Source organism: Saccopteryx leptura, chromosome 4 (genome assembly GCF_036850995.1).
Source record: "Saccopteryx leptura isolate mSacLep1 chromosome 4, mSacLep1_pri_phased_curated, whole genome shotgun sequence".
NCBI lineage: Eukaryota > Metazoa > Chordata > Mammalia > Chiroptera > Emballonuridae > Saccopteryx > Saccopteryx leptura.
The window spans coordinates 76595410-76608318 of NC_089506.1; the positions used below are offsets into that span (position 1 = coordinate 76595410).

At 39.2% G+C, this 12909-nt stretch overlaps 1 protein-coding gene across 2 annotated transcripts in view; it reads left to right on the top strand.

Moving 5' to 3' along the window:
* KLF12 (KLF transcription factor 12) overlaps window positions 1-12909 on the top strand; it is a 476625-nt gene that overhangs the window by 394130 nt on the left and 69586 nt on the right. For both annotated transcript variants that reach the window (XM_066380776.1, XM_066380778.1), the window contains one exon: window positions 212-274. In XM_066380776.1, coding sequence (XP_066236873.1) covers window positions 212-274 — 63 coding nt within the window. The remainder of the gene's footprint in view (window positions 1-211; window positions 275-12909) is intronic.

Genomic DNA, 12909 nt, shown 5'->3' on the forward strand with positions numbered 1-12909 from the left:
TGATGTGCTACTGAAGGAAAAAGAAACAGACTGCAGGCTGGCAGGCATAGGAATTAACTACATCCATTTACTACGAGGCGATCAAGTTCTGGAGAATTCTATATTAAGCAAATCTAAAAGAGATCATTTATAAACAGGTTCCTTTTTATCTGTCCATTTGTAATAGGGAATATGCTTTTTCAATGACTGCATTGCTTTCATTTACCTACAGGGTACATCCGTCCCCAGTATCAAGGGTTCGGGGAAATCGAATGAATAATCAGAAGTTTGCTTGGTGAGTACACAGTCTAAATTATGAGAATTTTGGAGTCTTACAGGAAATTACAGTAGGGCTATGTTAAAACAAAAGGGAATTATTCCTGCTTCTCTATATAATTCGTTTCTACTAACTGAATGACGTTATCTTCCTTTCCTTTGGAAAATTTTTTTCCAGCCAAAACTCTGCAGACATGAAAACTGTGAGTTACATTATTTTCCTAACAGATATGGTATATTTCCCAGGATTGTTAACTATTTTATTATTATTATTATTTTTTTTTGTATTTTTCTGAAGTTGGAAACTGGGAGGCAGTCAGACAGACTCCCGCATACGACCGACTGGGATCCACCCAGCATGCCCACCAGGGGGCGATGCTCCGCCCATCTGGGGTGTTGCTCTGTTGCAACCAGAGCCATTCTAGTGCCTAAGGCAGAGGCCACAGAGCCATCCTCAGCTCCCGGGCCATCTTTGCTCCAATGGAGCCTTGGCTGCGGGAGGGGAAGAGAGAGAGACAGAGGAAGGAGAGGGGGAGGGGTGGAGAAGCAGATGGGTGCTTCTGTGTGCCCTGGCCGGGAATCGAACCCAGGACTCCTGCATACCAGGCTGACACTCTACCACTGAGCCAACTGGCCAGGGCCAACTATTTTATTTTTAAAGACTGTTTTCCCTTTTTAAAAAAACCTGGAAGTTTTTAAGTGAGATTTAGGCAACAATTCAGATCTTTCTCGGGTACCAATTCCCATGTCTCATTAATATTTTCATAGTAGAGTAATCTAGTATATTCATTTTGATTTTATTTTGCAAACTGGGCCTTAAATATTCGGAGATTTTACTTTTAAATTTGGGGAATACAAATATCTTCATTCACTGACTAGCTCTTGAACAAAAATATAGTTGGAAATTACCAGAAATTACCTGAAAAGTTAGTTCAACAACAAAACAGCTAGTGATTCTATAAAGAGCAATTTAAGATGTTTTATAAGAAACAAAAAACTAATTAATTAATCTAGACTTACAATCCATTTTGTTTACACTAACTACCCCTACCTATAGAAATTAGCCTTTCTATACCTAATGTATCTTTAAAAAGGAAGGAAGAAAGAATTGAACTTGAATTGTGTACTGTTTACTTGAAAGGTGAATGGAAATTCACAGATCTCTATTTTTTACATCATTGAATTGTGCTGAGAATGGGATTTTGATTAAAAACCATTGCTCTTTTAAGTATAGGAAGATGATTGCTAAAGATTGAGCTTCCAAATTAATTTTATTCCTAAATCAGGATTATTTTTAGACACAAACTAATGATTCTTTGAATTTGAATAGTACCTAATCAGCTCACCTCCCTTCCCACATTAAATCTAATTAACCCTCACAATAGCTTGGTGATGTTGTTAAATATGATGCTTTTCTTCTTTCACAGAATGGGAAGTGGAGCAAAGATGATACAGCTATGTGCTTACACACTGACTAAAAGCTGGGGCATTGGCCCTGGCCGGTTGGCTCAGCAGTAGAGCGTCCGCCTGGCGTGCGGGGGACCCGGGTTCGATTCCCGGCCAGGGCACACAGGAGAAGCGCCCATTTGCTTCTCCACCCCTCCTCCTTCCTCTCTGTCTCTCTCTTCCCCTCCCGCAGCCAAGGCTCCATTGGAGCAAAGATGGCCCGGGCGCTGGGGATGGCTTCTTGGCCGCTGCCCCAGGCACTAGAGTGGCTCTGGTTGTGGCAGAGCAATGCCCCGGAGGAGCAGAGCATCGCCCCCTGGTGGGCGTGCCGGGTGGATCCCGGTCAGGTGCATGTGGGAGTCTGTCTGACTGTCTCTCCCCATTTCCAGCTTCAGAAAAAAAAAAAAAAAAAAAAAGCTGGGGCATCCTTCATGGTTTCTCACTATCTATCTCCAGAGCATACTATTCCCTGCCAAACCTGGAAAGCTGAAGGGATAATAATGCTGATGGTCATTACATAAAAGGACAGGGAGAAATCTGGCTCTTTTTTGACTACATGGAATTGATATTCATTTTCAGTACAAGGCATAGTGCACTAAAGAAATTTTATTACATATAGAGACTGAGATGCTCACGTGAGTGAGCAACCTAAGTTAACAGAGAGTCCAACAATGTTAGTTATGAGATCCACTTTCTACAACTTATTTTTCAGTTGGATAAATGTTGAATACTGAGAAAATAACAAATATTCCTTTCTTCACTTTTTCCGGCGTATTAGAGTAACAATAACTCATTCCTGCGTAATTTATAGCACATTATTTTGGTTAGTAAGCTCAAACCACTTCTATCTCCTAAGAAATAATCCATGAAAACCAGAAAGGATTTTTACTATTAGCCTTAAGAAAATTCAACTCTTCAGCAACATTTATTTACTGTTCTTGGCTCTGTGGAAAGCACTAGATTTAGAAAGATAAATAAAACATGGTTTCTGTTCTCACGGGGCTCACTGTCTTGTAGGGCGTGTGTGTGTGTGTAGGGGGGGGTCACATATATAATATACAATATTATCTGAAATCATACAAAGAACATATGTATAATAAGATGCGAATAATGCTATGAGGAAATATATATATTGTATAGTGCTCAGAGGGAAATGTTATCAACTCTAAGACCAATTTGCGCATAGGGGAATTACCAGAAATTACCTGAAAGGTTAGTTCAGGTAGTAGGGAAGGGAAAAAGTATAAAGGCAGGAAGATGACTGTCCAAAGCCCATCCCAGAGAAGGTGTTTGGGTACAGACCCAGAATTAGTTGGAAAAGCAACGCATTGGCACAGTGCTTTCTTTATGTATATATTGAAACACATAATGAGGACCTGGAGATATTTCTAAGTAAACTACAGTAGGTGTCGACATGAATTTATTACATGTGCTCTCTTTGGTCATGAGTTAAGATTTCTATGGTGTTTGCTACTTGAATTTCCCATAAGTAAATACTGTGAGGCTGGTCTATGGAAATCAATCACCTGGCTAGAAAGAAGCCCAGTGACTCACCCAGCATCTACATCTGATAAAGTACCAGATGAGCACTTTCTACTTATTTGTGAAATATTGGTTCTGAAAATCCAGGAAGTTTACATCTCATGCTTACAATGGAGAAGAAGGGCAAATGATTCTTGCTGTCCCCAATATAGAAGTGTAGGATAATTTATAGAATTAAATGTGAAGTTCAACACTAGCTTGCCTCCAGATTGAGTCAGATCTACAAACACTGCACATGAGTGATGTTAGGTGATTTTGTGAAGTCGAGTTAGCAAGTGCTTCAATGAGGTAAAAAATATTGTTCATCAAATAAGCAGTTAAACCTGCCAGAGATGAAAAGGCCAGAATGTGTAAGTTGTGTATAGAAAATGCACAACAGTTGGTAGATTGTAACTGTCAGTGGCTGTGGACCAGCTATCAAACCAGTGTTCATCATTGAGCAAAGTGGTTTAAAGTTTTAAGTAGTGTTTTTCTTTGCATGATGTTAATATGAGAGGTGGCATCCACTGGCCTCATTCCTGTGGCAGCATTTCCTCTGGAGATGAAGAAATGTGTGGGAAAGAATTTCGGTTCAAGGCAAACAAACCTGCCAGAATGGAAATAACATGTGGTGACAAATGTATGTATGCAGGGAGGAGATGAAAGCAGCAGGATTAGGCGCCCAATGACAGCTGCTAGGATGGAGCCAGTTTGCTATAACTATCTGCTAGCTCCCAGGCACTGAAGAATGGCAATATCTTCTCGCAGGGTGTATTAGCAATCCAATAAAGAACATGGGGGTCAATGTATAAACCACAGTTCATCAAAGGTAGCAGTCCAGGCCAGACATAAACTCTTCATCAGATGGCTCTCCCCTCACAGCCACCCCACTGGAGTAATACTTGCTGATTTGCGAATTGACACAGCCTTTGAGGTTCAGCAGAGGAACTTCCTCCTTTATTTCCCGAGTCATCTCTCTCCTCTTGCCTTCACCGTGGGCCCTAAGGGGTGATTGCACCTCCCTTTGTCCAATAACTAAAACATTTTTTTTAGATCTTTGTCATGTCTTCTTGAATGTGATAATGCCAGGCAAATATTTTGCTCTATTTGGGGTAAATTGTGGGAAACGGGGGAAACCTTATTAGAGAGTTGAATATGCAGACAGACTTTGGTTCTTTACAGATCTTTTTGCATGAGGCTATTATGTTGTGATATCAAACCCTCAGAAAGTGACTGTTACCCGAGTCATTTTTTAGCTGTTCTATTTCTGAAGATATAACAGAAATCCAGACTCCCTGTTTGGTTGGAGCAAGACAGGGAGGGGCTTAGTGAGGAATATCTCTGAACTGAACACTGAAGTTGATTGAAGACTCCAAAACTGTCTAGGGTCAGTGTGAGTATTCTGAAGACATACATATTAGTATATGCTCATTTTTAGCTTTTTACCTTCCTTCTCTCCCCTCTACTTCTCCCTTCCCCCTGCTCCATTCCTAAAGTTTGAAAGATTTGGGCATATATTGTTCTTTGATGATGGTGGAAATAGTGATTACACCATACACTCAAATCATCCATCTTGAGCTGTTATGTAACAGGGGTAGTAGGTATTACATGACAGAGACTTTATGGACTTTTTATGTGATGACATAAAAAATAAAGTATTATTAATAGGCATTTTCATCAGTAAAATAGAAGAAATTTTCTCTAACCAATTGGATGTTGCCACGACCAGTCTCAGTTATGATTTATTTCTTACCAACATGCCTGAGATGCTATGTAGCTGTATACACAAAGAAGTTCCAGTTTTTAATCACATATCTATGCAAATTAGATCACATCCTGGGTGTGAATCACATTTCGCATTTGGACGGGCTGAAGTGCTGTGTCACAGATTTTTGTCGAGGGCAGGAAGAGCCTTTTCACCCTGATGTTTTACTGTTGGAGATAGGAGTGCTAAAATGAACAAAAATATTTCTGCATACAGTTGCAAATGTTAGACATTACTTCATAGGATCCCACGAGGAGATATAATAGCATGGATTTTTGTCATAAAAAAGTAATAGTTGTTTAAATCTTTGCCTTAAAAGAGGAAGACACGAAGTTGTCGACATCAGAAACTCTCAGAAAGCTGTTGCAGAACTAGTCATTTAAAGAGAGAGAGAACATTTCCAAATGTAGTAGTGATCAGTTTCAGAGCTGGATGGGAAATGTCAGCATCATCAGGGTCAGCTCAACTCCCCGCTTTCCGACATGTAACACATCAGCCGGAGGTATAAACCCGGGTCTCTGCACACCTGTCCAGTCAGATTTCTGCTACACAGCAGTTAGCTACTGCTGGAGAAATGCCGGATATTAAATAAGATGGATGTTTAATTCATTACAAGCTAAGCAGAAGGCTTTTGTCTGGGAAATTCCCGTGATATTGATGTGATGGGGAGAGAGGAAGGAGAAACAGGAGAGTCCTAATGAAGACATGGCTGCCCACTCCGATATGTGGCAGTCACTCCCCGACATGGTCACTCGTCTCGGTGTGGTTTCTTGCATGCTCATTATTTGTAGATAATATTACATTATTTTAATTACCAGATCATTCCAGTGCTTTGCTTTTCAACTTACAGGGCAAAAGTTATGATAATGTGTATGGACTTTAATAGATGATGGTCCCAGTGCCTGGCTGTTGTGGGTTTTTTTAATCATATGTGTTGATAAATAAGTAGAAGCAGGTTGCCTTTAGATTTCATTTAGAAGCACGCTCTCTTCAATGCTGGGTAGCAGGTTCAGGAAACGGGCGTCATTCATAACCAGTTTGCAGGTTCTCTGTATACATACTGAATTACAATGAAAAGAGGTGCCTCCAGGGTATTTGCTAGACTTCAAATCCCTCCAAATTCACATTTTTTTAATGTTGTAATCAGGGTCTGCTATTAAATTCTTTAACTACTTTCACCATCTCCTCAAATATAGCTTGGTGATAATTATGTATCCTTAAAATTGTGTACCATCTTTCAGATTAACCTTAGTAAAGACTTTTAGTCTAATTTTCTAAATTCACTATGATCCAGAATTTCGGCAAAAAACCTCATGATAAAAGTATTTCACATTCCTTTTAGTTACAGCTGATTTTTGTGTCTAGTAGTGTTGTAAAGTACTGCAATCCGCGGGTTACATAGAGACACCAGTCAGGTTACAGAAGAAATTTGAGGAGTTTATTAATTAGCTAGCTAGCTACATGGGGCACAGTCCCAAATCATGTAGGCCCTCTTACCGTTCTGAACCTTCTTTTATACTAAATCAAGTACTGGTTGGGTGAGTAAGGAGGGAGCATGGTACAATAGTCAATTACTAACAAGCTTACAACATCTATCTATAGGATCTATTAAAAGGAAAAAGCATTCTTACACATCAAGACTACAAGGTGACACAGTAGAGATAATTGTTTTACGTACCCAACAAAGACATTCCCAAATCTTCTAGTGTCTACCCCCATCCCTGTCGCCACAACAAAACGTTTGGCTTAGGAGAAGGAGAGAAGCTAAATGAAATTACTTTGCTAAAAGCGTCGGAGCTAGTTTATTAGGAAACCTAATAAGCTAGTCTCCACTTGCTTTAGTTTACAAGTTTTATATTGATACATATAAAGAATTTCAAAAGGGATGATTATTAGAAAGCATATAAAATGTTACAGAATACAGGTTTTTCAAGCAAGGGAGTGAGCTCGTGATCCCTTTGTCTAGGGCAGTGGTAGTCAACGTGGTCACTACTGCCCACTAGTGGGCGTTCCAGCTTTCATGGTGGGCAGTAGTGGAGCAACCAAAGTATAAATAAAAAGATAGATTTTAACTATAGTAAGTTGTTTTATAAAGATTTATTCTGCCAAACTTAGTGAAAATCCAACATAAAGTACTCGGTAAATAATTATTATTATATGCTTTAACTTGCTGTAACTCTGCTTTATAAATTTTATAAAGTAAAGTTATTTCCCTATTTTATAAATCTCCATTACTGTGGAAACGGTGGGTGGTTAGAAAATTTTACTACTAACAGAGATACTAAAGTAGGTGGTAGGTATAAAAAGGTTGACTACCCCTGGTCTGGAGGTATAAGTCACTCTCAGGACTCCAAGAGGGGAGGAAGAGTTAGAATCAGTATAGGAATCTTTAATTAAAATATGTAAACATTGTCTCCTAAAGGATCTTATTGAAGGGGAAGAGGAAGTTTTCAGATAACTTTTATCTTCTTTGCTGTCTAGCAAGTGGCCTTAGTCCTTACAGAGAACTATACTTAAACTATGATTAGTTACTAACTTTTGCCCCTTTAATCCCTTTCTCTGGGGTTTTTTTTCTTTTCAGAAAGGAGGGGTAAGGGAGCCTGACTCTTCCTCTTAAAATATTAATGTTAACAATTTTTGCAATTCTTCAACACCTTATCACAGTATTGCTTTAGTCACAATAAAGATGACTGGGGAAAATTGTAAGTTGGTTTATTTTCTACACTTATTTCCTTAAGTATTGGGGCTATAAGATTATATTGAGCTGTAAAGATCACCACTTCTGGGACATTCTCCTATTAAAAGTCCCTGAGTATTTCATTTCTACCAGCCTGCTACTCAGAACCATTTTAGTGTCTTACTGAAAATCTGTCTTAAGAACCCATAGGGCATGTCAGTGTAGTTGCTGTTGATTCCTGGCATTCTCTCAGCACTGCAGCTAGGTGAGGTACTATTGTGTAATGAAACATCTCTGTTGGTGAACTAGTTTTGGCATGACCTAGAGATATTAGTTCAGTATTCAGGATTTGTTTGGACTATATTTGTGGAAATACATGGAAACTGAACAACATGCTTCTATATAACACATAGGTCCAAGAACAAATTGCAAGAGAAATTTTAAAATATTAAATGAAAATTTGAATACAACTTCTTTTTTTTTTAATTATTTATTTATTTATTTATTTATTTATTTATTTATTTATTTTAGAAAGGAGAGAGAGGGAAAGAGAGAGAGGAGAGAGACAGAGAGAGAAGGGAGGGAGGAGCAGGAAGCATCAACTCCCATATGTGCCTTGACCAGGCAAGCCCAGGGTTTCGAACCGGCGACCTCAGCATTTCCAGGTCGACGCTTTATCCACTACGCCACCACAGGTCAGGCTGAACACAACTTCTTAAAATTTGTGAGATACATCAAAAGCAGTCCTTGGAAGGAAATTTATAGCACCAATGCATACATTAGAAAAGAAAATGATCCCAAAACAATAATCTTAAATTTCTACTTTAGGAAACCACACACACACACACACAAAGAACCAGTTAAATCCAAAGTAAGCAGCAGAAGAAAAGAAATAAAATGAATTGTTTGTAGTTCTAGGTCTTGTAGCATCTTTTTCATATAATTGTAATTTTTCTAGGTAGATTTTATATACTTTAATATGTTTGAAATGACACAATGGAGATTGATTATATATTCTGTGAAAGCTACTTAAATCACAGTGTTTTATAGAGTTTTAAATTGCACATTGTGTACTCATCTCCATCACAATTCCTTCCCTGTTAAACTATATCAGATATAGAACTTTAAAATAATGGTCGTGTTGTAATAAAACACGATGAACTAGGGGATAAGGAAGTCATTAATGAATAATGCAGAAAAAAAAGTGTCCCACTATGAAAAACTCTCTCTAATCTGTGAAAGCCCAGATCATATTGTAATTAACATATCAAATTAAAATGAAGAAGGATCTTATTTTACACTTATCCAGAGAAGCCACATTCTTTCCTAGTGTTTCATAGTCTTTTTTAATGGATATATTTGGGCTGAATAATTAGCTAATCCTAGCTGTCTTCTAAACATATATTTGAAAGAATAAAGACTGATATGGGACCCAGTGAAAAAGCCTAATGTATTCGTGAATATGCTGAGAATACCACTCAGGATAATAAACTTGAAGGGGTTCCCCTATGAAAATGCTGGGAATACCAGCAGTTTGGTTTTTGGTTTTCATCTATCAGTCATATTTGTGATGTTATCTTTCTAGCTGAGATTTCTGTGTGTGTGTGTGTGTGTGTGTGTGTGTGTGTGTGTGTATGGTCAATGAACTAGAAATTTTAAAATTATATATATACTCTCACTATAATATTTTTCTCAGCTGACCACTAGGTTTAGTAATTTTCTTAAAATTGGCTATATATTTCATTTCAAAATGGTATTGGGCCCTGGCCATTTGGCTCAGTAGTAGAACATCGGCTCCGTGTGTGGAAGTCCCAGGTTTGATGCGCAGTCAGGGCACATAGGAGAAGTGACCATCTGCTTCTCCACCCCTCCCCCTCTACTTTCTCTTTACCTCTCTCTTCCCTTTCTGCAGCCAAGGCTCCACTGAAGCAAGTTGGCCCAGGCACTGAGGATGGCTCCATGGCTTTGCCTCAGGTGTTGAAATGGCTCTAGTTGCAACAGAACAATGGCCCCAGATGGGCCGAGCATCGCCCCTTAGTGGGCTTGCCTGACGGATCCTGGTCAGGCACATGCAGGGGTCTGTCTCTCTGCCTCCCCACTTCTCACTTAAGAAAAATACAAAAAAAAAATGTTATTGAATTTATTGGGGTAATATTGGTTAATAAAATTATATAGGCTTCAGGTGTACAGTTCTATAATACACCATCTTTATACTGTATTGTGTGTTCACCACCCCAAGTCAAGTTTCCCTCCATCACCATCTATCCCTGTATTTATTACATTTCTCAGTATAGTACTAGCTTACCTGAGGTCTGTTTAGTATATTTCTATTAATCCGTTTTAGGAGAGCAACATATAGTGTGTGACATATTAATCGCCCCCCCTAAAAATTAAAGTCAGCCAGTATCGCACAGGTTTCAACATAAGTCCCAGCTATTCAGCATAAGCCCAGAGCTGATATAGTAGCTGGAGGGCTCAGGACCCTGCTTGGTTCACTGTCTACTGTAGCCATTACTTCTGTCTAAATTTTCAGTTTAGTCTCTTTTATCAGGTGGGGTTCTTTTGTTGAAAGTAATGAAACTGACTGAGTCTGGCCAACGTAAGCAAAAGGTAATTTTGCAGAAGTGCCTGAGGTAGGTTCCAGAATCAAAGGAAACGCGGAGGAGTTGGGCCTCAGGAAACAGGGAACAGGATGGCACCCTGGGTCCAGGAAGCAGCACTTAGTAAGCAGGTGCAGGCCTGGAGTGAGGCACCTGCATGCAGCTCCTTGATGCCACCTTCAAACTGCCATAGAGGAAGCCACATAATGTGAGTGGCCCCAGCCTGGCTCATGTGCTCAGCTCTGGCTGAGGGAGGGAGCTCCTTAGTTAGCAGTCCCAATAAGGCCACACATAGTGAGGACCACAGGTACTGAGGAGGGGCTAGTTTCCCCAGAGGTGTTGGCACCAAAAAAAAAAAGATACGAAAAACTACTCCTCTTTTAAACTAGCACCACTGATGGTCCCTACTTTTCAATAAACCTAAAGCTGCCATTAAAGGTAGTTAATGAAGTTGAATGTTATTCTTTGGAGAGTATAACTTCTTATATTTTGGATGATAAGGTACTCTGCAAGTAGTAACTAAAATAAATGGATCTCTTAGGTTTTACTCCTGGTTATTCAGTGGCTGAAGCTAAGAAGAATGCCAAAGTAGATAGATTCCACTCTCCTTTAAATTTACAGTTTTTGATCTTAATTCCCTCAAACCATTCATTTTTCCAGATTTCCTGCTTTAAATCACATATTTTAAAATATAGCCTTTAGTCTCTGGGTGGGTAGCTCAGTGGATAGAGCAACATCCTGGCACACCAAGATGGCAGGTTTGATCCCTGGATAAGGTACATGCTAAGAAGCAACCAATGAGTACACAACTAAATAGAACAAGTAAGTGGAACAACGAGTCAATGCTTCTCTCTCTCTTTTTCTACCCTTTCCCTCCTCTTTCCCCCTTCCTCTCAAATCAATGGAAAAAAACATACACCTTTAAAACCAAATGTACGTAATTGTGATTAGATAATATGAGAGTCAAAACAAAGGAACCCTCTATGAAATGCACAAAGCTCAAGTCTTGGATTCTGGTGTAAATTTTTCACTTATACTAAAATTAGTCTTTATTTCTATACTTCCTGTACTTCAGTATTTGTATTAATTGATTGATTGATTGATTGATTGAATGAGTGGTGTCTGACCCAAACTATGCATATTAGATCTTAGGAAGAATGCAAAAGAGATAATACTTTTTATAACATTACCTTAAAAGAAAGTGCTTCATAAACCGTAGGTATTAGCCCATAATCAGATTTCAACTCTACATAAAAGGCATCTCTTTACTACCACCTAGCTGATGCAACGGCACACCAGCAGTTATAGCCTCAGATGAAGCTATAATTTACTTCAGCTCTTTGGGTCCATCTTCACTCTAACAACTTAGAAGTCTGAGCAAGTGGGTGTATATAGATAGGACCCTGGTTCCACACACTCGGTAAACGCATGCTCCAGAAGGGGCATGTTATGTCCAAGCGGAAGTGGTCTCTTTCTAGGACCATGCAGCCAGTTGACCTCAGTTTCTGTGAAGGTTGAATCAACCAGAGGGGTCAGTATGTCACCAATCTTATCTTGATTGAGATCATTGAATCCTTTCTTCTCTCATGTAATAAACTTGGGACATCTTCATAAATGAACATACCAGGGTACATCCTTTAGAAAACAATGATTTAAATCATCCAGAGAGCTAAATTGTTGTTATTATAAAATAGAAATCTCTCCAATTCCATCTGTTTTCCCATTTCTCTACTCATTGCCTTTTTTCCTCAGAGGTCTATAAAGAAAAAGAAATATTGCTCTCTTCAGAGTTTGCAGTTAATGGGTATGGGGAAAGAAAGAAAATACCTCTCTATTATTTTTCAATTTAGACTTGAATTATTTTGCACTCTTTGAAGGACCCTGTAGCTTAACCATAAGACTAGACTGATTTCTTACAGTGAAAGTGGCTTACAGTAATCTTCCCCAAACTTTATAGGCTGTGAAGTATTTATTTGGGAAGGAGGAAGTGTGGGTTTGTATTGGAGGGCGGGAACAAAGACCTGAGGCAACCATGTTGAGATCAGAAGAAAGTTGCTGCCATCTAGCGGTAAAAAGTGATAAACGTTGAGCGTGTACTGAGACTACCCATGAAATAATCTTGAAAAGTAGACATTGATGTAGTATCATCATAAAACAGAAATGCAGCCAGTTGACTCAGTCTCTCTCTCTAAATGGAACTAGTCCCGTTATGTCTCTTAACCAGCTGGTATTGTGACAGTATTCATTGTGAGCATCTTCTGACCTTAGTGGGTTTTTCTGTTTTTGTGGACAGTAGCCTTATTATATATCATAATAATTCCTGTTAATTCATTGGACATCTTCCTCTGAGGTACTTCCTCTGTAGTACCTCACCTAGCTGCAGTGCTGAGAGAATGCCAGTTTGCTTTTATGGAAGAGTCATATTACTGTGGCTAACAGAGAACGTTTTTGCAATGATCCAGGCTATCTGATTCAGAAATTACCTCAGGAGCTGCACGAAGGCTACATTCTCCTTCAGTTGTGCGGCTGGTGCTCCTCTGGGTCACAGGACAGCGCTGATCACTGAGAAGCAGTGTGATGAGCGCAGAGAATTCTGGGAACACCATGGAGAAAAGGCTGTAAACATTTCCTAAGTGACTTTTTTG